This window comes from Caloenas nicobarica, chromosome 5, assembly GCF_036013445.1.
Source record: "Caloenas nicobarica isolate bCalNic1 chromosome 5, bCalNic1.hap1, whole genome shotgun sequence".
Lineage (NCBI taxonomy): Eukaryota > Metazoa > Chordata > Aves > Columbiformes > Columbidae > Caloenas > Caloenas nicobarica.
In genome coordinates this window covers 58,069,108-58,096,915 of record NC_088249.1, presented here as the reverse complement: position 1 = coordinate 58,096,915, position 27,808 = coordinate 58,069,108, and the positions used below count along the sequence as shown (strand labels likewise).

General features: G+C 40.7%; 1 protein-coding gene across 3 annotated transcripts in view; it reads left to right on the top strand.

The window, feature by feature from the left end:
* GALNT18 (polypeptide N-acetylgalactosaminyltransferase 18) overlaps positions 1-27,808 on the top strand; it is a 238,437-nt gene that overhangs the window by 144,406 nt on the left and 66,223 nt on the right. For all 3 annotated transcript variants that reach the window (XR_010606267.1, XM_065635516.1, XM_065635515.1), the window contains exons 5-7: positions 15,970-16,153; positions 16,993-17,190; positions 19,624-19,738. Coding sequence is in view for 2 of the 3 variants with exons in the window: in XM_065635516.1 (XP_065491588.1) it covers positions 15,970-16,153; positions 16,993-17,190; positions 19,624-19,738 (497 nt within the window). In the remaining variant the exon portion in view is untranslated. The remainder of the gene's footprint in view (positions 1-15,969; positions 16,154-16,992; positions 17,191-19,623; positions 19,739-27,808) is intronic.

Here is a 27,808-nt window from a genome sequence, read left to right as displayed (position 1 = left end):
TGAACCATCTCAGGTGATTTTATACCCTGCCTCGGGGTCTGGATAAGTTAAGTCAGCCGAAGGATGTCCAGAGGCACTAGTGCTGTTGGTCACTTCTTGGCTGGACAGCTGTGGTGTGGGATAGGTAGGGATTGCACCGATGGGAACTGCCACGAAAGCAGAGAGCTGCTGGATCTTTCCTCAACCACAGAGCTATGTTATATTGCACGTGGCAGCCCGTCTCATGCTCTGCATGAGCTTCTTTGAAAAATCTGAAGCGGATCTAAGGTCCAGCCTTTATCTGGAATGTGCGCTGCATGGCCTGAGTCCAAGATAGCTGAATACTTGTTTGACATTCCAGGCAGGAGACTGTAGCTGACAGATCCTTTCCTCTGGCATTACAGAGCCCTCTGCCAGAGCTCTAACACGTCTGGCTGGAGTAAAATCTTCCAAGGGAAATGCAGTCAAAACCTGCAGGGTGGACTTGCCTGTGAGCTACTTCTATTACAAATGTCACTGTTCTCTTATACTAGAAAGACCATTTCCTTGTCATTGCCACCTTTAAACACCTACAAACTCTCCCCCAGATCCCCTACTGTAGGCTCAGTCTTGCAAGTAAATCAGTCGCGCTGCTCCCAGCCCTTTGGGTGACACATCTGCCCAGCGCTCCGTGCGCAGCCAGAGCAGTTCCAGTGCCAGCTCAGGTGGCTGCGAGCGCTCAGAACTGCGCTGTATGGCCCTGTCCTTGGGCGCCGTGGTGTCCTGTCCTTACAGGACAGAGTCTTTACTTGCCGAATGGTAGATCCCAGTCGTGCACTTGGTAATACTATGCTAGTGGATATTTTAGGCTTTCAAACAAGGAGGTTCTAATGGTCATGCAGTAGTGAAATATAAAGTGTTTACAAAAAGAAAGAAACGACTAGATTTTAGTGAATAGTGAAGAATTTTTAAGAGGTGTGCCCTTGTACTGTTGCTGGTTTTGTTCAGTACACTGTAAATCAAACCACAGAGATCAATGAATTCCAAAACAAAAGTAGCAGAAGGGTGGAGAAAAATAAGGCATTGTTGGGTGAGTATAGACATTACATGTAGAGACGGACAAGAGGAAAGACAGACATAGCTCATCCAACTTCTCATAAATTTTACATATGTTTGATGCCAGCTAATTTCAGAGGGATTTGCGAGTGCTATAATAGCATATATCGAATATCAGGTCTGTTTCATGTCATTAGGGAAGGGTAGTTTTGATGAGAGCGAAGGGACAGGGAAGACTAGTTCATTAAGGAATGGCAACATGGAAGCCGTGGCCGCATGGGTTGGTATTGGAAGGATACACAAAACAGATTTGTTTTGAGACGTGGAACAAAAGTTTACATTGGTGGAATATTTCAGAACCTGCCAGCTATGTTCGAGCTGGCTGATCTCAAGTGGAGATCAGCCGATAGCTTTCAAAAAGTGGTGTTGCATGACTGCCTTCCTCCAGACTAGGCTTTCTCAGTGCTTATCTTGACATCCCTTTGTTTAAGAGTTGTATATGTGTGGCGATAACTTTTATTAAGGCCTCTAATTAATGGCTTTAGATTTAATTGTTAAGAAAGTCATTTGATTAGAAGAGAATTGCCGCTCCCTGCCTTTTTTGAAGTACAACTGATGGCTTCTTTATTATCTACCTGAAGAAATTAAACAAAGCATGTTAAAGGCAAACAAATCTTTATTAGGATTTGATACAAAAAACCTTTTCTGAGGCACAATTGCAGCACTGCAGTTTTAATTAGTTTTCACGAATGCTTCCAATTAGCACCTGCAGTGTTTACTTTTTAGCTATGGAGAAGATTCACACACATAGCAAATAAAAAAAGGAAGTCTGACATAAGTTTTCATGCGCAACTTAGCAAAGAAACTGAGGGTAACTTCTTGCAAGTTTATGGTTTTCTTGGTTTCAGAAGGTTATTTGCTTTTGCTGTGTAGTGGATTTGGGGGTTTTTATTCTTCTGGATGGTCTAACATAAGAAAAAAAAGCATCTGCCGAGTTTTTAAAAGAGATATTATGAAACCTGCTAGCTCTCTGTGTTTTAATTATTTTAATCACCCTGATTTATCTGTGGCGAAATGCAAGAATGTTGACTAGTCTGCAGTTTGCAGCATGTGAACTGTGACCACTTCTTTACTTCTTCAAGCCTTTTGTCTTTCTAAGTTCATGATATTTGCTGGAGTTTCTTATTTTCCTCATTTGAATTCCCTAATTGAAATTGCAGCACGTGGTTCAGGTTCCCATTCTTCATGTGAGCTGCAAATGTAGCTCCAGTAGCAAACCCCGCCTGTTCCTTTGGCAACAGCTTTGCAAGTAGCTCTTCTGATAAGCATATAAACTTCTTCGGTGGACATATTGTGCGGAATGCGAGTGGTCAAGGTCTGTATGAAGCTGGGCCACTTTGCTATCCAATGGCAAAGGTTTGTAGGACAACAAATTAGGTGTCATTATATCCCAACTTTAGCAAGCAGATGTGGTGTTATGTAGACATTTTTGTGTTTTATAGATTGAAGTAGCAGGTAGCCAGTGCTACCAGCACTGTGCCAGTGCTAGTACTGGGCAGTGAACATCAAGGCAGCATGCTCCTTTGTCATCTGCTGGATCATGTCATGGATGAGGTGACGGTCTTGGGATCAAAGCCAAGTCCAAAATGCCCATGTTATTTTGATCTATCTTGCCTTCTCCCAGTGTGGCACGGTGGCTATAACTCTAATCTCCAGTGCTGGTGACAGAGAGAGAGAACTTGGGAAGCTGCATCAGGCTGGCTGGCTGCGTGATGTTCACATACATTTATTAGTCGGACTCACAAAACATCACAGAAGTTTCATGTTAACTTGCGGTTTGTTTAGCCCACTTAACTCTTTCCAACATAGGCAGCATGGCCACGTTTGCTATGTAGAGTACAATTTACACCTTTGTAACTTCTCACATGGGGGCAAATTTAGAATGAGGGGGTGATGTGAGGCCGTTGGAGATGGAAGAGTCACGTACTTTGAGGAGCTTTTCACTGTGCAGCTTTGTGAGACACCCATGTCTGAGGCTTTTTGAGCTTTGGAAGGATGAAAATTTCTATGGAATAAATACTCTTCAGGATTTTAAAGATTAGGATATTAATTATAACTCTAAGTTTACTACCTTCTGGAGCAATCTCCTCCTGCGACATAATAATAAGAATATAGCTGTATAATAACCCTCTAAGGTGAACTAAGATGAATGCTGTATAGGAAAATGAGAGCGTTACCCAATCTGAAGTTGTCAAGTGGTTTTCAATACAACATATTGCAATATACAGACAAGGTAGAAATTTAATGCTCGTGGTTGGACAAAATTTAATCATGGAATTTTATTATGGAAGTTAGCTGTGCAAGAAGCGTTCTTTTGAAGATGCTAAAAGGTTTAAATCTGAGAAGTCAGACAGCAACTATTCTGAAAAATGTGGGTATGCGACAAATCAAATTTCAAATAATTGCAAATCAAGGAAATTAGCCTGTATATGTGCGAAATTATTCACAATGAAAGGTCAAACAGTACACTGGAAGAATTGGGTAGGAGGTGATAGTTTCAAGCCTTTGAATCTCGATGCTAAGTGGAGTCTGGTAGGCTTACGGTGCTACAGACCACGTCACAGCTAAGTGGGATACAGGCAGTACTAGGGCTAACAGTCCTTTGTAAAAAGATCTCCTGGAAAAGACCCTAAAACTCCCAAGCAATATTTTATATAAATGTCACGATTTAGAATTAAAATGTGTATAAAAGATAATCGTGTCAGTAAAAATTATGCTGGGCACTCTTCATGTAGTCATTTATATTTGCTGCATTTATTGAGAAAATGAAGCTGTCTGAAAAATGTGGTAGGGAGGGGCCTGGACACAAATGCCTGTGTGTGTAGTTTTGCACAAAACCATTAAGTCTGACACATCCTGAGTTGCACTTACTGGGCAGCTGATGGGTCCCAAGAGTTTCTCCGCTTTGACCACAGGTGTTAAGGTGCTGCTTTAGAAGGGAAATTTTGAACTAAAGAGCTAAAATTAAGTGACAAAAAATGATGAGAAAGGAAACAAACTAAAATGAATGTAATCTTTAGCAGAACACAAGCATTGAACAAACCTGTTGCAACATATCAAACTATTAGTAAGAGGAACTGTAATTCAAGAATATTCTCCTGAACTCTTTGTTTGCTTAAAACTCAATGAAAAAAATGTAAGTAAGAAGCTATTTAAACATATTTGTTAAATTTAAGCTTTGTCTTCACCTATGGAAATTTTCTTTAGTGGGCTCTCCAAAGATCTGAGTCACTTCAGTGCCCAGCTTGTGCTTTTGATTTCAGTCCATTTTCTGTGACCATGATGCTCAGCATCTCACAGTCTGCTGCGCCGGGCATTGCCGGGTGTTGACACGTGCCTGATGCAGAGAGGACCGTGAGCTGCTCCGTCCCAGCAGCAGGTCCAGCAGCGCCCCGCGCTTGCCTGCTGTGTTTCTCACCTGGCACCAACCAGCTCCGATTTTGCTGGCAAGATGAGAACTTGTGCTGGTAGCCCCGACTGTGTCCTGGGTCTGGAGCAGGGTCTGTCCTGCCCTGGTGGTTCCAGCCACCTGCAGCCTAAAGCAGGAGCCTGGAGCAGCCCGCCCGCCTGGGCCTGCGGCTGCTCGCTCGGGGTGATTCCAGGAGGGACTGCTGGAGTCGTATCTCAGCACAGTGAAAAGACATTTTTGCTGCTTATAACGTCAAAAAAATGTTGACGCTCCTGCTGGTTGTTTCTGGAGAGCAGCAAAGGCAAGGCTGGTGTGTGCTCCTCACTGCACATTTAATGGAAGCGAGGCTTCCACCCTGCTGGGAGGCATACTAATAGCCAGATTAACATACTTTAGTTTTAAAATAACATACTCCCAATTAAGCAGGACTTAACAAAATCTTTCCCAGACTGCAGTGGGATGCTAGTAACAATGCTATTCCTGCCCTGTGAATTGAAAAGGTATGAGTTCCAAGTCACCACCTGGGTTATTTTTAATGCCTTGCTTTTGTTTTTTTGGAAAAGTTAAGGGTTGCTGCTACTGTCCCTCATGTATTTCTGGTGCAAAAAGGCAGGGCATGAACAAGAACTGTAATATAATAATTAAAACCCAAATATTTCTTTCAAACAAATGGGTAGATAGCGATTAGATGCCTACAGAGAAATTTTCTATAATAACTGATGAAATGCTTGGAAGAATTTGTTGCATGCTGATATATTTCATCTAAAGATACAAATTGTATGCTATTGTGTTCTTTCAATACTTGGAGTTTGGGATTTTTAGGAAGCAGTGGATGATACAGTGTTACAATAAGCAGTCCTTCCTTTACTTGGAGATCATATACGCTGGATTTAGAGGTTTTCCACAGCTCCAAATGGCACAGTCCCAGCACTGTGTTATTCCTAAGGAATAATCAAATATGCTGGGTAAGAAGCAAGCCAGAATTTGTTGCTTAAATTTGAAAATGTACATAGTGGATTCTTCCAAAACAAACCAATTTCTGTCTTTAGGTAGAAACAAATCCTGCAGCTTGCATGGTTTTCAGACTAAATAATTTCTGATTTGAATGGGCGCTTTACAGGAGTAAGAACTGTTTGGATTTTGTCCTTATTTTTAGGAAGTTTCAAAAAGGAGAAGCTGGAACTTCCACGTTATTCAAATGCTGTGATTTAAACTGCATGGGGTAAACAGTGCAGTAGATACCTACCAGATTGTCCCAGATGAACTTGGCAGTGGTCTGGGGGGTGACATTGCTCCTAGGACTGCAGTGGAACTGCACACTGAAGGCATTTGCTTGCTTGATGGGTGATGGGATAGGTCCTGCTCCTTCTTTTTATGCCAGGTTAGTAGACTCTGATGGATGTGCGATGTAATATTATACATTGTGTTCATCAGACTTTTTCAAGGCTATGTGGTATAATACGAGGGCACGCGAGAGCTGGCTTTTACAAAGGTTAGTTATAACTTGCTGTCATGTGTGATGTTGCATTCAGGGCCTGGACATATAACATTTTTCCCTGAAAAGCTCTCATTGGCTTCAGTGATATCAGTATTTCAGCCTGTAAAATTTTTACTTTCAAGTGGTATTATCCAATCTATTCTGGTTTGCATTGCCAGCAATGTATTAACCATTAGAATAATGAACAAAAATTGCTCATATTTGTATAATTTCCCTTTTTTTCCTCTCTATCTATTAGCAGAAATATCTTGTGTGAATGCAGCTCTGCTGATTTAAAAACAAGTTCTCTCTGTGAACTAATTCCATCTGTCAAAGAGAACCCTTCTGCCCAGACAGGCTGTATTTCTCCTTGGTGTACTGGGTGCTGTACTGCTGTTGTGGTGGTGAATTGCATTCTTCTGCAAGTGGCAGTCCAGCTTTGAAAGGAGAAGGTAGTAGTGGATCACACACAACACGGTCACAGGCAGACAAGAAATCAATCTTTCTGACCTGGAATATGGACAGAACATTTTGCATCTGTTGTGTGAGAGTTTTCTGGTAAAGTAAGAGTCATTCATTCAAAGGAAGAGCTGGCAACTCTACATTTAGACCAGGTTAAAAAAAATGCACCACAGAAGGTGTTGGCTTTGTTGTTGTTTGTTTGTTTTGGTTTTGTTTGTTTGGGTTTTTCATTTGTTTTGTTTGTTTCTTTGGTTGTTTTTCTTTTCTTAGCTGCAGTTTGATTGGTAGAGCGAGATCACAAAAGGAGAAATAGTGTTATTGCTGTCCTGACTCTCAAGGATGTTCTCACAGTATCATCAGGCTTGGTACCTGCTATTTTGCTTCCAGGGAAGTAGTTCTGTGCAATGGGTATAATGTTGGATTCTAATTTCTGATGTAAAGTAAGATTTTCCTAAAAAACAATGTGGCATGGAAGGCTAAGTCCCATTTATTGAAAACAACCCCAAAACTTGTATTTTAATGCTCTCTAACATTCTTTTAAATAACTCTTTATTAGTGAATGATATATTTAATATTGTTTAATTGGACCTGCTTTGAGTCGAGGCTTGAATTGCAGAGGTCCCATCTAATACCCAGAAGTATTCTCTGATTTCTTTCTGTTTCATCTTCCTTTAATAGTCGTGTTCTCAACTTCCTTGCTGATAGAGAGAAGTTTGAGCCAGAGAGGAATATAAACAGCTCTCTTCCATACATTTCTAACTGCAGATTTGCATATTCCATTTTTAATGCAACTCATGTGATCGATTTTCTCTGAATCCACTCAAGAAATACAGTAGTTACACTTGGACTATTGTGTTTTAATTGGCAGTTTCCTTTTCCTTATGAATCTGTTATCATAACATGAGTTGCTATGCTGTTTCTTGGACTCATGATTATTTATCAAGTTTACAGTACAGCAAGCATCTTGCTGTGTCTTATGATTATAGAAATACAGAGTATTTCTAATGTGCTCTTCAGATTGTATTTTTCTAGATTTATACAGTCTGCTTTGGCCTCTTCAGGCATTTAGTTTCATTTTTTGAATAGTGATTTTTCTGTTCTATACGCATCCAAGAAATAGATTAGAATTAAATAATGTATATTGGAAAAAAAAGACCAAAACCACTTAGATTACTGGAAACATTCAGCTGGGACTAGAATGCCTTTCTCAGGCACTTCTCTTTAACATTTAAAGGTCATTTTACAAATGAATCCAGGAACACCAAGAAATGAAATTATGAACTCAGGATTTTGGTGGTGGTTATTTCATCTGTGTATTGTAATCACTGTGTCACCTCTAGTGCATGATCGTAGTGCTTGTGTACTTCTCACATTATGGCCCCTTCCGAAAACTATTGTATCCAAATAAACATCAGAAGTCGTTCTTGCATCAGATGTGATACGAATATCTGATTTCAGCCACAGTGCTTGTTCCTGACCAGGTTTAACCATGTCGTGATCAATTTATTGTGGCCATGATATATCCAGCAGTGGTCCCTAAACGGGAAGCAGTTATACACAGTACTGGAGTGGGATAGTGTTCCTGCCGAGATTAATTAAAGCGTCCAGCAATGAGTAAGTTGAGTGGCTCATTTAAGGTTATATGATTACAGGCCTGTGTTTAAAGATATTTTTTAAGATTTAGACAGGTATTGCCGTGAAGAGATACATAGCACCCCTTTATCCTGGCTTTGTTGTTTGTATGGCCATTGGTGACTATTGGCAGTGACGGAAAGTCCCTGTTCTACTTTTAGCTGGTGTTTGCATGGTTGCTGGTATAAGCACACACGCCCAACTGGCTTTTATTGTCAGTCGTGAACTTTCTAATTTGGGAATGTGGCAATCTGAGAAGAGACACTTTGTGCTTTTTTATTAGTCCTGCCTTGCCACAGACACTTAAATTCATTAAAGAGCTGGAAAGAATGTTCACCTGTGAGCAGATTTATTTTCTTTTCCTCTCCTGAAGTTAACACCTTTAGTAAGCTCTACTCTGTACACAGAGGTAACTATGTCAGTTGCTCCCTTTGATAAGGGAACGGAAGGGCCATGGTTAATTCCTTTGTTGGAATGCATTTCTGCTGACATTAACAAGAGCTCTGAGTATCAGCTGCCTCCTAATCCTGACCCAGTGATGTGGATGAGCTCTTGCATCTGCACAGAGTTCTCTGGGCTCCGTATGGGCCATGGCTCAAACTGCAGAACCACAGCCTCAGGGAGATCACACAGTGTTCATGTGCTGCCCTGGGGTTTGGGAGACCCAGGCTGTGTCCTCCCCTGCTGCAACTTCTCGTGTGACCTTGCAGATTCATCTGGCATCTCAAATTATCTCTCCGTCTTGAGAAGTGATGCAAGACACTCTGCTGCTAGAATGGGGGCTCAGCAATACGTATGACAGGATGTGCCTTAGGACAGAAATTGAGTACTGTCTTTTGAACAGGACTCAATAAACAAGAAAAGGGAAATAAAAAGGATTTACAGCCCTTATAATAAAGACATTACTACAAAAGAATAATACTAACAAAAAGTAACAGATGTAATATATCTTCCTCCAGTATCCCCCTCCTCCATAACATAGTGTTCAGCTGCCACAGTTTATAAAATACAATTTTCATTGTTCTTCCCACACTATTGGGATTTATTAACATGCAGCGATATTTCTAGGTAGGACTTTATGATCTGGAGGGTGGTATCCCACTTGTATGGCTGGGATTGGAACTAGCATCATTTAGAAAAAAACCAAAATGAACCCAAATAGTGTACGTATCTGTTAGATCACTCAAGGAATAGCTACTGGCACGGGTCTCTTCTGCAAATCTGTTTTGTGTTGGGAGGTGTGCTAGTTGACTGGTTACTGTTTTGAAGTGGAATTATTTGCTTGGACGTGGTTCTCCTGCTGTCAGATTCCCAGGACCTTATAACCAGCAAGAGAATTCAGTGAAGTGTCCACCTAAGCTCTTTCCATGCATAGACATAATGCTTGTGAGAAAATCCGAGAATGGATCCCCCATCAAACCCTCTGAAAGCAACGTGTGCGTCCCATTCCTCGGTGCTGCCTTCTGCTGGGCAACTGAGTGTGTGTTTGTGTGTAGGGGCTGAGAGGGGAAATGTATATTTTTTCTGCTTCATTGTGGGAGAAGGTGGTGTTATCTGCTAGACTGGAGAAATCCTTGGTTTGTAGTCCGAGGTGTGAGCTGGAATGGATTGTTGTAGGCCTTGTTTTTCTTAATAGACCTGGGGAGGTTTGACAGCAGCTGAGACTTAGGATTGCTGAATGCAAAGGTTGTGACTGTTACGCTATCTGGCTTTACATGTGGATAGCCTGGACTTCTGAGATTAGATTATGCATCTCTGTCAACAATACAAGTTAGGTATAGTAACGGAGGAAAAGGACTGTACTGCTTCTTTGGTTTTGATTTTGTCCAAATCAATTCCTTGCATCATGTTGGTAATTTCCCGTGGGTTGTTTATCTATTACCAGATAACACGAGGTTATTAAATACGTGTGCACAGCAGGCCCTTGTTATCTGTTTGTGCATTGTTGCCCTCTGTTGCAAACATTCTATATACACATGTGCATTACAAATTACATGCCCCTATCTGGTTATAAATATTTTCCATTTGGAATTATCTACTTCTGCTACAGAGATGAGAGGTGATCACTTGAGCATGGAAGATAAGGGGCCAGGGGAAAGGAAAATAAAAATTATGGAGCACTGAGCTGCATACGAAATAAGTGACATAATCCAATGTTATTAGATAAAGAAGAGTTTTTCTTACATGCCTAGCTGCTGCCATGAATTCTGGTTATATGCCTGCAGAGTGAGAGGGAAGAGACGTGGGTTTTTTACAGGAAACCTGGTATAATAGGCTTTCTTTATTTGCCAGAAAGAAAGTTAGCTATATTAATACATTCTGTTTTTTCTAAAAGCTATGAAGTCATATTTGGAAGAGTGGAAGAACAGCTCTTCCTGTTTCTGAGACTTTGGGCCACAAATAATCAGATAAGAAGGAAAAACCTTGGTTTGAAATTAATTGGTTTGTGCAAATTCTGTCTTTTTGCCAATTTATTTGTTTTCCATGCAGAAGCAAGATGTACCTGATGAGATGTTCCCAGTGGGGCAGCAGGTCTCGTCGTGCTCGGCCAGCTGGCTGCTGTGCCTCGGCGCCGGGCGGCGGATCCCAGTCTGACCTGCCCACGGGTGGTCAGGATCCCTGGGATCCCTGCCAGGAGCAAACTGACCCGTGGTCCCTTGGGTCCGAGACAAGCAGCAGCTCTGCAGTATCGCTGCAGCTGCTGTAATGGTTTGCCTTTAAAAGTGTTGTTTATGGTCCAACAAAATATCCAACGTGGTTCTTTACCTGGCGAGCAGAGTGTGCCTTCTAGGCACCTCAGTGAACACACAAAGCTAGAGCATAGAAGTAATGAATTGGCAGGATTTTGCCCCTTTCATATAATGTGTCAATCCACAATTTCTGGCACAGGGTAGACAATTGTTGCATTAAACCCCATTCTGTATTAAAGAATAATTTATTTCCCTTCACAGTGAAGGAAGCCATGTTTGTGCTAAGGTTAAAGAGGGACATGGTGACTCCTGGGCCTTTGACACGGAAATGATTTTTTCCCTAAAGGTAAAAGCACAAGGCATGCGGAGACGGCAGTAACATCCAGCATGCATTCTGCTGCGTCAAAGTTAACAGCGAATTTTAGGCTTTAGAAAATGCATAAAGTTATGAGAGAGAATTTATTTATTTATTTATTTATTTATTATTTTAGCTCTGTTGGCAAACTTAGAGCTAAGAAGAAGAGTTTTTAGAAGTCAGTAAAATACATCTGTCTCAGCAAAGCATGAGTGTCAGACTTTACAAATGTAATTGTTCTGAGAGATGTGAGGACTCATTTAACCACTCAGATTGCTAGTACATTAAAGCATCAAAGCTATTGAAAGTGAGGCTTAATTGACTGTTCTCTATGAATGTGAGGCAGTAATTTATTATTTATGACCACACTGCATTAATAACTTTAAGATTTGAAGTCTGTGGGCAGATCCACAGCTGCCTTAGGACACTGGAGGGCCATGAGGCTAAGGCACCTTATGTCACTGAGCATCTGGCCTGATAACTTCCACATTTAGGGAGGGTAAAGACACAAACTCAGGCCACTTGCATGTGACTGGATGAAGAGCATGATCTGTAGACGGTTTTCCTTCTGAGAAACTCCCTGGGGCATATGTGAGAAATCTTTTCTGTATTGTATGGCCTACCACAAGCAGTGTTTGAAGAGGAGGCAGGACTGTGGTCCAGGTCGCCCCTCTGAGCCAGGACTGGCCACTCACACAAGCCAAGCAAGCTGCAGAATTGCAAGGAGAGCAGCTGCTTTGCCAGCGCCTCTCAAGCCCACCATTCCCTCAGACCATATCCTGAAAGGATGATGACTTTTGAAGGGATTTTCATGAACTCAGTGATCCCTTTGAATACAATCTGTGTAGCTGTGGGGTGGCTGATGTCTTCTAACTCCTTATAGAATCATTTAGGTTGGAAAAGATCTTTAAGATCATTGAGTCCAACAGTTAACCTAGCACTGCCCAGTCCACCACTAAACCGTCTCCTCCATCCTGCTCTCCTTCTGCCCCTTCCTAAGAAGGCAAAGTTGCATGAATTCTTCAGCACTGCTTTGTCATGCTGTATAGGGAAACTTAACAAACAAAATATTTGTGTGTTTGTTAAAAACAAATAAAACAACCTCTTACAACTATTAGAACTTAATTATGTTAATATTAAACATAATTATGGCACATTAATAATGTTTTCTACATTTACGAGGGGAGTTGTGCGGTGCTTTCCAGACATCTGTACCATACAGTGGCAGGTGGTAGAGTGCAACATTTCCAAGCGCCAGATAGGCTCCATTTTCCCATGCCATATATGGCTGCTTTTTCTCTCCAATTGCAGATACTCATCCAGCCTTGTCAAACTGAGTCCTTATTTGAGAGATTCTGTGCTGAAAGGCAAATGCATCTATCTTCATAAGCCTGTTTGTTTCCATAATTAGAAGCCAAATCAACAGTGTATTGAAGATGACACATTTGCTTATTCCCTTTCTTCTCCCTATGGTGGCATAAAGCAGTGAAGCACAATAATTAATGAAAAAGACTGTTTGTTATTCAGGCAATGTATCTGAAGTGGAAAAAAACACAGAGCATGGGTTAAAAATATATTGCTGAAGACCATCAGTGCCATGACAAAGTGTGTGATCAGTTCTGGGGGGAGAGTCCCATTGTTCAGTCCACTTGGGCAGGGTGCTCTAAAACTGTCAAAGACAATCGAACTCAGATTTCTCTTGTAAAACTCAGGAAAATGTGAAATGCAAGAAAAAAACTGACTGAAGTACTCTGCTAGGGCATCTTTAATGGTCTTCCCAACACAGTGACTTTTTTAGCTTAATTTAATATCTGCTCTGTCCTGTGGCTGGGTGAAAATGATACATTTTTTTAGTAGACTTAGTTTTTCTTCTGCGAGACTCTGCCCAAGAGCTTTTGTAAGACAAAGGGTGCACATAATGCTCTGCTCAGCATGCTGCCTTTGCAAAGCAAGGCTAATCTGTTTTAAATAACAAAGGCCAGAAAATGCCTGACTGTAAAATATTGCTTTGTCTCCTGTGAACATGCTATGGAGTAAGACACTGCTTGTGGGCCAGTATTGAAAATTAGGTAAAATGCAGCACTCCGCTCCACTTCCTGAAGTCCAGGGAAGAATTCCTCCATACCGACTGACCATGGGAAAGCCTTCCAGGTTCCCCTGAGACTCTCTCAGGCCATTCACTTCATTTGCAAAAAGCTGCAGTGTAACCAGAAAATCAGAAGTATGCACTGCCTAGTAAATGTCACAGCTGTAGCGTGCAGCTGAAGTCATGCTGGTGGGAAGCCAAGATTTGAGTTATGTTCCATTTCCACGTATTTCCATACTACACCTAGCTATGGAAAAGATTTTGTGTTTACTCAAGCTTATAAAGTCAGTCCACATTAGGAAGAGTATATGACGGGAGTAAGAATAGCCCACTCACTAAAAACGAAGGTGATTGAGAGAACAATGACTTTATCAAGGGTAGTGATTTTCAAGACCTTGATTAGATTCTGCTTTCCTTTTATATATTTTATACTCAATGGTGATGTTGCATTGTTGTGGCAAATAAAGCTCCCTGGTGTTGCAGAGCTGTGAACAGCCACTTAAACTGAGAGCAAAGCTCTGATCTTCATGTTTTGGTTATTTATCCTCCACAATGTTACATTTTGGGAATAGAGGACTGTTTTGCACTGTTTTTAGATAGGCGTAATTTCAGTAACACAAATTTCTTCTCTTGGATTTAAAGTGCTGCTAGCTAGTGGTTGGTTTGCTAGTTTTGTGCTTGCTACAGATATTTGTATGTTAGGGGATGAACAATAAGAACGTGTGGCTTTACACAAGCACGATGGAAAGCCTGAATATGATCTTTTGACTTACAATGGGAAAAAAGTGTATTGATCAAACACAGCAAATTTAATGCAAAGAAGAATAGTGCTTTATGCTATGTGTGTTAATGACTCGTAGTGTTTATTCAAGGTGATGCAGTCATAGATAAACACTTAGAATAGGTATTGGCACTTTAATGCGGAAAATTCTAGTAATATGTTGAGTCAATTCCTAAAACATAGCTGCAGTTTAAGTACTGTGATGGACAAGGTATCAGATAACTTATTTTTAATTCTCGTTCTTTATGAAAAGCTGTAAGTATTGTAACTTTTATTTGATATTCTCTCACTTCCACGCAGAGTCCATTTACACAAAGGTAAGGGGCATGCACTGTCCTGCAATTCCAGTGGAACCAGCTGCAAGAGCATCACACCTTATGGCTGAGAGTCTTTACAAAGGGGGGTGAATTTAAGAAGTCTTTGCACTCAACTGTCCTGTTCTTTCTCCCATATTCTCAGAGAAGCAGGTCCACTAAGGTCATCTGGGTTGTAACAGTCTTCAGGTTATGAAACTGCTCTGTTCCTCTTTGTCAGCCTAAGCCAGGATACATCCACCTCCTTCCCAAGAAGGAACATTTAATGTGCCTAATGAAGTGTGCTTGCTTTTAATTTTCTGTTGCATTAACCATTCTAGTGTGCATGTTGTCCAGATCTGTTTGAGGCAACCAGCTCCAGAGTCTGGCTGGCTTATGTTGAGCATCTACCTGGACTCAATGCAGAAATGTCACCCTGGCGCATAGCGAGGAACAGATTGCACCACTGATGCCAGCGAAACAATAGAAGGGAAAGTCTCGTTGGTGAGGTTTAAAAGAGAAACCCTCCTGTATTTTGTTGGGAGCCAATTTGGGCCAGCCAACGTGGTTGAAGTTTTCCTCCCTGCCATGGTGCTGACTTTGGGATGCTGGGCTCTGGAGCCATCCCTTCTCCCATGGATCCTCCCCTCAGCTCAGTGCCCCAGGGCCTTATGTACCAGCCACACACAGAGATAAAGAAAACAGCTGTTCTCTAGAGTTTAAAGACCGAAATAGAAATAAGTGTGGCGATCTCATTTTGCAGATGGGGAATTGATTATGGAGAAGTTGCTCACTTGAGATTTCACAGAAAGGGCTAGGCAGCATTGGGCTTCTAATGCAGACTTGATGATATCCAGTTTAGCATCGTAACCACAGGAGCATTATTCTGCATCACAGCAAAGGCATTTCTGGATTTGCGAAGAGATTTGGAAGAAAGGGAATCTTAATAACACTAAAGCAATTCTGAGTGGTACCATAGCATAAATAGAACATAGCAATGCTAATAAGGAATTGTAGTGAACAGTGTTTTCAGTTAATAACAACAGTGAACAACATATTTCAGCTTTACCTTTAGGATTTTCTCATGCAATGATCTTTAAACCAGAGACATGATAGCTGTTGATGAAAAAGTTATCGTATTTTAATTCAGAATTATTCTCCTCCAGTCTTTTTACTGGTCTTTGTTCCCTGAGAAAAGAGCAGAAGTCATGGAATTCTTTAGTAGAGATAGAAAAGAGTTGTCAAAGTTTAGAAAGAAAAATGGAAAAAGCATAAATAATTCATTTTATTCTTTTTTTCTTGAAATATTGGTAAAGAAAGTTCATGGATGATACTTTGGCATATTTTTCTGGAAATATAAGCTAGTTATCTTGTTTGTTGCTACAGTAACATAATATGCACCTATGTACCTATGGTACTTCATGATTGAGTGCTTTATTTTGTGGCATGTTAATCTTAAACAGTAGCAGTATTCCGATGTCAGTCATGTAGGCTAAATAGTCACACTTGGAACTTCTATTACTATATAATTTATGGTCCTTCTACTTTTTGTTTGCCTCCTTTTAGACTCGACTGTTTGAGAATTGTTAGTGGTTAAATCAAAAGGGGATATTTCCATGTGTGTAGGCTACTGTTTTGCTGAAATTACAGATTTTTACACCTTATTGAGCTGATACTCGTTGTTAACATCTAAATTTTTCCTTTCCACAGAAGAACTCAAGGAGAAACTGAAGAAGTATGTTGATGAGGTGAATGCCCATAAGCCTGGCTTCATCAAGGTTGTTCGGCACAGCAAACAAGAGGGGCTGATTCGATCCCGAGTTAGTGGATGGAGAGTGGCCACAGCACCCGTAGTCGCTCTCTTTGATGCCCATGTGGAATTCAATGTGGGGTGGTACGTGTCTTGAATTTCTCCAAGCAAGGGACATTTTCCAAGCACTGTTTATGAATTACTGAATGGTGTTTCTCTTGCACATAGAGGGTGAATTAGCATTCTGATCTTTTTAATGAAGATTCAGACACAAGCATGGACACAAGAATTAAAAATGTATTTGTTCTGTGTAACGTAATCTAGATCCATTTTTATAGTGTGTGTTATCTGCTCATCTAATTACAATATATTTAAAATGTATTGGAAAACTTAATGTTAAAAACATCTTCTGATAATGCAAAATTATATTTTTAAATTAAAACTATTATGTTTCCTTTATGCTCTACACTGTAAATAAAGAAGTGTCAGTTTGGCACTAAGGTTTGCTGCTCTGTGCAAAAGTAGCACTTAACTAAAACTGTGTATTTTAACTTGTTCAATCTGGATTTAATACCTTTGTTGCTTCTTGAGTTAAAAAAAAAAAAGATGGTAAAATGGCAGGAGCTTCCATCCCTAGGATAGATCTATTATTAACTCTGATCTTGATGTCCTTGATAGTATTGAGAACCTAAAGTTATCATTATTTGCTAGCAAGGGTTGCTCTATGGTATGCAGATACTAATTTCTTCCATTCACCAGCTAACATCAAGGTTAATAATAGGGCAGCCTAGATAAAATATTGTGGTGTGTTATTTTGAGGCAGATCCTGCCCTGTCAAAACTCCATCTCCCAGCAAAGCGAGCTCTGAATGGGCAACAGCTACAGGCTTTGCCCTTTCTGAAACATACAGCAGAAGCTGCTGTTTACATCACTGCTCTGCTTCTACTGACGTAGTCTTAATGGGTTTTTTTTTCTTTTTTTAGGGCTGAACCAGTGCTTACTAGGATAAAAGAAAACAGAAAAAGAGTCATTTCTCCATCATTTGATAACATTAAGTATGATAATTTTGAAATAGAGGAGTATCCCCTCTCAGCACAGGGTTTTGACTGGGAGCTGTGGTGCCGATATCTGAACCCTCCTAAGTCATGGTGGAAACTGGAGAACACAACTGCTCCCATCAGGTGAGATGCAACTGTGACCTCCAGTAGTGTGTCCCTGGCAATGCTCTTTTAGATACAGCAGATGGCGAGTGGTCTTAGCTAAGTAATAGGTTTTACTGACTGTAATGTTAAATTATTTAAATGTCCTTGACCTGTCCTCTTTAGCTTTTGTCCTTTGCCCCTACACAGTCATCAAGAAAACTTTTTTTCTCAGTGGATCTTTTAAAATAGGTTTTCTTGTTATTATCATGGGGCAAAACACACAGCCGAAGTGAGATGGTAGGCTTGAACTCTCAGCAGCACCGCTTTCACCGGAAGCCTTGTCTGCTAATTTCTGGTAATGGGCCAGAAACAGCTATTTATTTACAAATGCATTATATAAACAGAACTGATCTGACAGTCGTATTCTTTATAACACTGTCACATAGCTTTACAGCTGTGTTATATCCTGCGTGATAACGATGGCCCACTGATAGTGGGTGAGCAAAGACTGTATGAGACTCCTCCTTTGGTGCAATCTAGCTCTGTACTTTCTTACCATGTTAGGCTGGTACAGAACAATACCCTTCTCTCTAGGGGAGGAGTAAGTGCCTCTGAATCCCCTCAGCAGCTCTGCTGAGATTCCAGGCCTTTCTATGCATTCATACCAAGGAGGTGACTGGTACCTGTAATCTATTTTGCAGAAAGAGAGCGTGAGGTCTGTTTTCACCAGCTGCAAAGCAGAACCTTAAATACAATAGCAATGGCAGTGTGAGGGGGTCATCACTACCAATAAGTTCCCATGCTGTCAGCACAAGGGGTATCCTTCATCCAGTCGTTCTGTCTTTTCAGGCAGATGGCTGTTTTCTAGAGTTGTCAGCTTAAACACTCTTAATCGCACTGACCCACATGCTGGTCATTAGAACAGGACTCAGAATTAGAAAGTAGGAGATGAAAATGTACAGGTTTGCCATGGACATATGTAAAAAGGGGTGTAATTTCCACATCATTAGAAATGGTTCTCAGTGTTAATGAACTCCGTTAACATTATGAAAATGCTTTGAAATATTCTAAGTCCTGGAGAGGCAAGCCTTCTATGTTAATTATAGTGACTTTTAAAATTAAAAGTATTTGAACTCAGAATAAAGAGCAAATCTACTTTTCCATTTTTACCCCAAAACTCTGTTCTATGTGAGGATTGTGTGTTTAGGTTTGTTCCCTAGTCCTTCCCCTGGCACCTTTTATTCAGTGCAATACATGCGTGTGCTGGATAATTTAAACAAACAAACAAAAGTCACATGTATTGATTGTTGGCTTCTATCAAGCCTGTAATATGCTTCTAGAATTATAACAAAGGGAAACAGGTACTCTGAAAAATACTTTTAAATCAACACCAAAAGCGAGAGTACTTTGTCCTAAAAGAAGCATAACTTTTGAAGTGATGTTAACTGCTATTTTCATAATTAATAAATGCATCAGGAACATTCTTTGATTGTTATAAAGTGGGTACTATAGCATTTCAAGTTAAAGGCATAATTGTATAATTTCTGTAGAATTGTACAATTTTTGATGAAGACATCCTATAATTTGATTAAAAGCAGATGTCTATACTATTACAGCTTTTGTGTTCCCAGTACATGTAGAATGATTTCCCCTGTACTGCTAATTAGTATCCTGTTGTTACTAGAGTTCCTGATATCAGCATAACAATCAGAAAAGACATTTTTATTTCTTGCCATTGTGGATTATAAGGTAGGAGAAAAATAAAAAGGCTAAATTACTCTGTGTTCTCCTCCGCTGCATCTCATAAAGCTAAAATTGTAAGCTCTATGCCTGTACTCTTGCCTTCTTAAGACTGGCTCTTCATAGTAAAAGTTGACTAATTCAGGTTGCAATATGAATAGAACTTACTGATTTGGTAAAGGTATGTGACTTGTTTAAATTTGGCTGAGGACAACAGCCTAGTGTTACAGTATGCTGGTTTCTTGATTCTGTATTGCAAAATCTGACCTGGAAGTTCTATTAATGAAAAAATCTCTTCCTTTACATCAGCTTACAGACACACATTTTCTTAGCTGTAGATGAACCCAGCTTCTGGTTAAACACACAAACCTGGGCATTGTTGGGTATCCTTATTAGGTGTCACAGACAAGACACCTGAGGACTTAGCAGGGACAGACTAGAATGGCTGGTGCCTCAGAAACAAAGCTGGGGCTCCTGGATCTGGTATTGTTAGCACTGGAATCCTACCTGGGTGATAATGTACATCCAGTCATTTTGAGTCTATTTTCTTTCAGTGGTGCTTATTTTGCTGTAGAATCAGGAACACTGGAAGAGAAAGCTGTATAAATCTGTTTGAGAAACATCTCCCTAAGAATCTGTCTTGGCAAACCATTTGACCCAGGAGTTATAAATATAATAAAATCGTTCATATTCTGTATGCTAATTTTGGTTGCTGCCATTTTATTCTTCCAGAAGTCCTGCATTGATTGGATGCTTCATAGTAGATCGAGAATATTTCCAAGAGATTGGCTTACTGGATGAAGGCATGGAAGTATATGGTGGAGAGAATGTGGAGCTTGGAATCAGGGTAAGGGACATAACCAACCAGCACTGGTGGTTTGCATTTAAAATACAGCTTGCTTTTTATTGCATGGGAAAAATACAGTCAAAAATGTATGGATGATGCCACGCAAAGGAAATCAGCAGCTCTGTAGTAGTGTAAATGTTTGTTGAAGACAGAGCGGAGGGGGAAAAGATCAAAAGTTCCTATATCTTTTTAAAGAGTTTACCTGGGACAAGGTAATCTGCATCTGGGTAGGAGCAACCCCAGGTTCCAGTATAGGTTGGGGAATGACCTATTAGAGAGCAGTGTAGGGGAAAGGGACCTGGGGGTCCTGGTGAACAGCAGGATGGCCATGAGCCAGCACTGTGCCCTTGTTGCCAAGAAGGCCAATGGCATCCTGGGGTGTATTAGAAGGGGGGTGGTTAGTAGGTCAAGAGAGGTTCTCCTGCCCCTCTACTCTGCCCTGGTGAGACCACATCTGGATTATTGTGTCCAGTTCTGGGCCTCTCAGTTCAAGAAAGACAGGGAACTGCTGGAGAGAGTCCAGTGCAGGGCAAGAAAGATGATGGAGTGGAGCATCTCCCTTATGAGGAAAGGCTGAGGGAGCTGGGGCTCTTTAGCTTGGAGAAGAGGAGACTGAGGGGTGACCTCATGAATGTTTATAAATATGTAAAGGGTGAGTGTCACGAGGATGGAGCCAGGCTCTTCTCGGTGACAGCCAACAGTAAGACAGGGGGTAATGGGTTCAAACTGGAACACAAGAGGTTCCACTTAAATTTGAGAAGAAACTTCTTCTCAGTGAGGGTGACAGACACTGGAACAGGCTGCCCAGGGAGGTTGTGGAGTCTCCTTCTCTGGAGACATTCAAAACCCGCCTGGACACCTTCCTGTGTAACCTCATCTGGGTGTTCCTGCTCCGGCGGGGGGATTGGACTAGATGATCTTTTGAGGTCCCTTCCAATCCCTGACATTCTGTGATTCTGTGAAGGATAGAAATACAGAATTTAGTATTATTTTTTAAATTCAAGTAGCAATGCTAGAATTCTGCGGAGATGATACCTAAAACTCCCTGCTTACTTGTGACCCCAGACTTGCTGAGGAGGATAGTTTCTCATAGGCATAATGGGAAAAGTCTTTCTAGATTACTTGGTTCATTTAAATCAGAAAAATCCTACGGAGCAAACTGGAATATATAGGCATTTATGCTGCCTTCTCTCTGGAGAGAAATTAAAATATTCATAAAGTGCATAAGTGCACATATTTTCTTATTCCATCATACAGTCTTCGTCTGTTTACTATACGCAGTATTATGTGTGATTTCTGTACTCCTTTCTATATCTCTTCACAGCTAAATAGCATTCTGAAAATACATTGCTGTTCTGTTTGAGAATCTTTGAGAGGTGGTAAGGAAAAATGGTTTGATGTGTGTTATGAAATTAAACTCTGAACTCTGCTATGAAATGTTAGTGGAAGCTTGTATTTTGGTTGCCAGAATAAAAGCATACTGTTATACAACAGGGGGGGAAAAAAATCTCTGCTGAGACTGAGAGATATATCAAAAAAATACTAATTTTTGCTTCTGGGGTCCTGAAATTCTTTTTTTCTGCCTGTCAGAGATAAAGTGTTACTGCAGCAAGACTGAAGGGCAGGTCCCCTCTCAGATACATTAGAGCACAGTTTTAAGGAGAGCGAGAGGGAAATGCGAGACTGCTTCTTTTAATAACACCATTGTCCTCACTGCGAGGGCCAGAGAGCCACCTTCTATTCCCGAAACCTGATTTTCCAGCTCAGTGTTGTGATGAGTTGAAAATTAGTGTCACTTTGATTTTTCTTTTCTTTTTTCGACTGACAAAACTATTGTCTCCTCATAACTGGAAAGAGTTTTATCTAGTTTTGCATCGTGAGAGATATGCTGTCCAGTCCGCTACACTTAGCCTTGCAGAAGTTGATTGGGAAAAGTACTTTGATAGACCAGAGAGACACAAATCTCTGCATAATTGAAACTTTGCAGTAGACTCGATCGCTGGAATAAGGCCCAACACTGCTCTCATTTCCTTATGGCTTTTTGTCGGTCTCCAGGGAAGCAGTGCCTGACCTACATAAAATACTTTCATCTGTAACAGATTGTAGTGTGCAAGGTAACATAACATATGCTATGACTTTATCCCAACTTGGTTCTGTGTTCCTGGCTATATCAAAGCAAATTACTGAGCTGTAATGAACAGATTTTTCAGCAGTTTATTACCAACTCTTCTCACAATTCTCAGCATATCTCAGATAATACCAGGATGAATACAAATGTACAGTGCAGTGTTAGAGCTTCTGGGAAGCACGACATTATTTCTACAGATGTTGAGCTTGAAAAGCAAGCTCCTTCCCTTGGCCACCTGCTTCTGGCGTGCAGCTGGGGCCATACACCGCGTCCTGGCAAAATGCAGGTGGCTGCTTCCAATGTGCTCTCGTATTATATTATGGTGGGACATCCTAAACACTTGTCCCACGAGGTGCAGCTCCCAGGGGCTGCCTTTCATTGCCTTGAGATAGGGCTACGTGGAACACGGTAGTCAGCAGGTGATTTCAGGACAGATGTTCTGTCTCTGCTGCTGAACTACATTTTCATCTCTGCAGCACCAAATAGTCATTTCTAGATGACTTGTGTTGCTTTCCAGTGTGAGGCCTGCGATGAATCACCTAATAGAGACAGTATTTGTTCTACAGAAACTACATCATAGTAACAATATCAATGCAATAAATAATGTTTCCATTTTAAAATTATGCTCTTCAGTCCCTGACTACAGATTGCTCACTGTGCTTTATCTTTTGTTGCCATTTTCCTTTTTTAAGAAGTATCTAGCTTCATGTAGTATTCTGCTGTGTGATGTGCATTATCTTGTAGGAGGGCAGAAGCAGTTACCGTGTGCCCAAACTGGCCTGGTGTCCAGGCTAGCCAAGAAGGATGTTGTGTATCACATTCTCTGATACGATGGAGTTGATATCTAGTGGAATTTCCTTCATTTTTTTCATGGCTTGAGTTTCTAAGTAAATTTCACACAGCCTGTTCCATTCTTTGCAGTATTTATGTGCTGGAAGTCAATTCTTTCATTGGGAAATTTTATGCATAAGCATGTAAGAGCAAACGTCTGCAGGAACAGGAGAGGTTACTTTCAACTACAGAAATAGGATCATTCAAGCTAACCGTTTATCTCAAACATGCGAAGTAGAGCATGGTCCCATGTCCTTATATTACTAATTTTGTTCCAGAGGTTGTAACACTACTGTGAGCCAAACTCATATGCAGACCAGCTGCAGCACCGTGTGATGACAGGACCGGGTAATTCACTGTCTCTGTGGTTGCGCGCAGAGTTAAAGCCTTATTCTCCATTTGCTTTGTTAGCAGCTGCGTCTTCAGTGATGTGAGATAAGATTTAATTTCCCAGTTGAGATGCTTCTGAGAAGCAACGTCTACCTGTTCAGGATTTCTTTTCATTATAAGGGAGAAACCACTTACTGTGTCTTCTAAGATCTAGAAATGGTTTGTTTTCAGCTGAACTGATGGGGTTTTCACTGTGCAGGGACACGAATTAGACCCTGACAAAATGGAGACTTGCACCAGTATCCTCTCCCAGGAGATATTTTTGTCACCTCATCATCCGAACAAGTATCTAGTTATTTGTGTTACACGAATGCAAGGAAATCCCCAATGATTGGAAACTGTATCTGAAGCATCCCTTGTTGGTAAACCATAACAAGCCACAGATGACAGGTCTTTGGTTGGAGGATTATCCTCTTGAATCTGTTGAATTAGTTTCTCTACTCAGCTCTATTAATCTCTAGTTTGGTGTATTATTTTAACTTCTAAGATTTTTACCCTTGTCTGTGGCTTGTAATAGCATTTGTAAAACATTAAACATATATTATTAAATAAATATTAATAGAGTTCTGTTGCCTTCAGCTAGAGGCTGACAGATGAGTTCAAAATATGAATGCATTTTGAATCTTAGAAACAACGCTGTGTTTTCTCCTCAAGCAAATGTTTTCTTGCAAAGCTATTTATTTGCCCCATAAGAAAATAAAGGCAGGCTGTTTGATGCACGACTTGACAGCATCATTTTCAAGCAGCTCCGTCACTTTGGGGTTTTTGGAAGATTCATTTATTGTGCCTCAGAATCATATTCTTAAATTCATGTTAGGATGAGTAATGCTTCTTTTTGGTTTGTGTTCAGTCATTCCCAACTGAATGGACTTAAGTGTGCTTTTAAGGGACCAGGTTGCATTTGGAGGGCAAACTGGAATGACATTGCTTATCCAGAGGACCAAATAGGAGTTGTGTTGGTTACTGCCTTATGGGGGAAACAAAATGTGAGTGTAAGGCCAGTGTTTCTCATTGTTATTTGGGCTCTACTTCTGGTTGTGCTTGTACAAGCAGTACTTGTACTTACAGAAGCCCTTGCAAATCCATTGCAATCAATGCGAAGCAATAAATTAGATCCTGTATTAGACGGTTCAAGTCTAGTTTTCAGCTGGCTTCTTAAAGGCCTATTCCAATTCCTGCTGAAATCAGCAGAAGATTTTTCATCAAGACCAAGCCTGTAGCAATAATTTTGCGTTTTTAAGCAGCCTACATGTTTGATAAAGCTTCCAAATATCTGTTACAATGAAGCTGTTTGTACCACTTTAAGGGACGCCTGGACAAATATTCGGTGATTTGCCTCCGGTCAAGTGCCTCCAGTCCTCATCAGAGTCAAGTGAACGCGAGCCCAGGCTTTGACTTAGAGTAATTATGTATGTCACAGAGACTTCATGCTTGCAGATGAATTCGTGTTCACAGGGATATAACGGCCCTGTTAAATGGGTAAGAGGAAATTTTATTAGAAGGTAATAGCTCTTTAAGGGAAAAGGAATGGATCTCGCTCCCACTAAATGATATATCAAGACTTTACATCAGCTGACCCAGGAGGAAAACTGCATTTATAGTTTAGACTGAGCATGGCACGCTACTTTTATACAGTATATTGACATAGTGAAATTAGTTGCATATGCAATAAAATAAGATGATAATAAATATATCTGCTTCGTTTCTTGTTAGTCTGGTAGTTTGTATATAGAACATAAGGGAAGCTGATGCTTTTTCCATTGGTGGAGAACTAGAGGAATGCAGTTTATGAACAGAGGTGCAGAAGTGAGTTGTTTGACCAGAAAATAGTCCCAGTGTTCTTCGGGGTACTTTCTGTGCCACAGGGTCCCTCTGTTGCAGGGCAAGCAGATGTGAAGTCTGCCATGTGTCTCCCTGATCTATCTTTTCCTTGAATTCCAGAGTTGACTTCCATTTGTTTGTTTGCTTGTTTTGGGGTGGGGTTTGGGTGGGGGTTGGGTGTTTTTGAAGGTGCTTTTGGCTCTATCTTTTGGTTGGTTGGTTGGTTTTTAACTTTCTCCCACCCCAGCTTCTGCAATCGTGACTCTTCATTGCTGACCCAGTCTCTCTCATGGTGTGTAGAAGCCCATTGCTGCCTTAGATGTCCGGTCACTTCCAATCCAAAGTGCTTGTGTATCCCAATTGTTTCTCACCTGGGACCACTTTCTCATAATATGCCCTTGCAAGAGTGCTCGTTGTGATAATCACAAGCAAGTGCAGATATTTACAATTGTCCCCAAATCTCTATATTTATCTGAAAACATTTTTGACTTTTTCCTCTTTCTCTAGAAGTTTCCAGCAATTTTACTTGTCAGTGCTTCTAAAACAGGCCATGAATGATATGAAATAATGAATATATTACATGTAAATAGATATCTGCTTTTATTAGACAAAGCTTTTGCATAGTGTACAAGTTAGGGCGTAGTTTCACTACACATAGGCTTGAAGAGCTGTGCTGTTTTACATTTTCTCCTTCTCCTGGCCATCCTCTTGTTGTCCCTCTTGCAGCGCACCGGTGCTTTGGCCCGGCCAGCACAGGTACCCAGTGTCTCTGAACACCTCCAGTTCAGAGATAAACCTCTACATGTAACTTCTTTTCAAACTGCAGGGTTAATTTTAGTGTTCATCAGTTTGTGATTTACCACGCTGCCTCATGAACTGTTGTGTTAGGAAAATTGAGGCTGGTGTGCCGAGAGATAGAAATGACTGGGAGGGAACAGTGAAAGAGAGGAGATTTTTCACTGAGCTGCTGCATTGTGGAAGTTTGCATGGGGAGAGAGCAGTGGGTGTGTCACGTGTGCATCACGTCCCTTTGTGTCCTTGCTGCCAGGTCCCCTTTCCTGGCACTCCACTGAGAAATGTAGATCTTCCCTAAATTCCCTTCAGGAAAATTAATCTCAACGTCCCCCATTCTTGCACTTGCAGCTACCTTCACTCGCTGTGGCCTTAAAGCCATGGTTTTGACTTGATTTTAGTAAGTAGGCTGTAGTCCTTTCCACTAGGGGATGATTTGCTGTACACAAAAAATACTTAGTGAATGTTCACAGGTGCTGTTCAACAGTATTAGGTTGATGATGTGCGAAGGGGAAGGGCTGAGAAGTACAGGAATAAGAATATTCTTAGTTCCTACTTTCAGGTAACATTTAAATACTGCTTTTTAAGATAGTGGTTTCTCTTTAACTTTACATTAAAACTTCAAATAAAGAGGTCTATTTTATTTTTATCCATTTTGTGGATTAAGAAGAGATCATCTCTAGACTGAACTCTGCAAGAGAAAATTTTAAAGATTGACCAAATGTTACTTCTTACAAGAAGTAGCCAATGCTTTTTGCAGCCTACTCTTTCACCAAGATAAAAATAATTCTTCAGCAGTGCAAGTACTTGCCTAGCATCCTGTGTAACCAGTGGCAGCTTCTCAGTGTGGTCAGAATTATCGCTAAGGTTAATTTTGGTTTGGAAAGTACCTTACTGTGTTAACAGCCTAAATCCCAAGATTACACAGACTGAATTTCTCTATTTATAGGGTCATAATTTCAACAGGAAACAAACAAACCCCACCTAGCCTCTACTGAGAATAGAATAAGAAATCGTCATGCCTCCAAACTGGTGTCAGTCATGAATGGCATCAACAGAAACTGACTTTCTGTGGCTTCTTCTGGCTTTGTGTCAAACCTACAGTGGAGTAATTGTTTTTTCCCCTGTTTTGCCCATTAATGCCTCAGCAGGTAACTTGCAGCTACAGCATGTGTAATTATACATACAGGCAACATTACCAGTGAATCATTTTTGTGTTTTTGCTCTTTCTGGAAAGAGAACATTTTATTAGCTGCTCCCACAGGAAAGCAAATGATTGATCCAGCACCAGCTACCACGTGACATCACTGTACCCTCCAAGGAAAGGGGAAGAGGCACTTGGAGATTTCTCACAAATGTTTTTTTGCCGGTTGTGCTTGTGTGGTTGCACATTACCAGCTGGGCAGTAATACAGACATCTTGATGTTTTATGAGAGGAAATTGTTGTTCATAGTGCTATGGAAAGAAGTAAAACATTTTAAGTCAATATGCACTTATAAATCAGTGGACTCAGGTGAGATGCAAATCAATTAGTGCGTTATTTTAAGATAGTCTAATGTTTAATAACTTTCTGCACTTTAAGTCACTGCATGGTGACAATGCTTCTGGTATTGCAATTCTTCACGGCCTAGTCTCTGAAGATTCCATACTTTTATTTGTTTTAGTGTTATAATGAGGGGAGATCTCTCTAGGATTTAATTTAATGGAGAGGTTTTTGTACTGCAAGACTGATTTAGTAGTCTAACAAAGATTAGCGGAAGACCAGTGTGGGAGAGCAAGGGATTGTTGTGCTGTAACAGAACTGAGTAGGTGACCAGGATGGATCCAGCATGTTTGGGTCAAAGCTGCAAAGTCCAGATACCTTTACATGTGTCACAACACCTTGTGTCCTAAGTCAAGTGGGGCTGAAGATCAGTTGGCTGAACTGGGAACTTGTCGTGGAGCTTGAGAGGAAAAATAAATTATATGGCCTGTGGAAACAAGGTCAGGCTTCATAAGGAGATTACAGCGCTGTAATTCGTATATGCAAAGAGAAGACACAAAAGGCCAAAGCTCAAGTAGAGTGTTGTGTCAGGTAACAAGGGCTTTTTAAAGGAAGTTAATAGCAA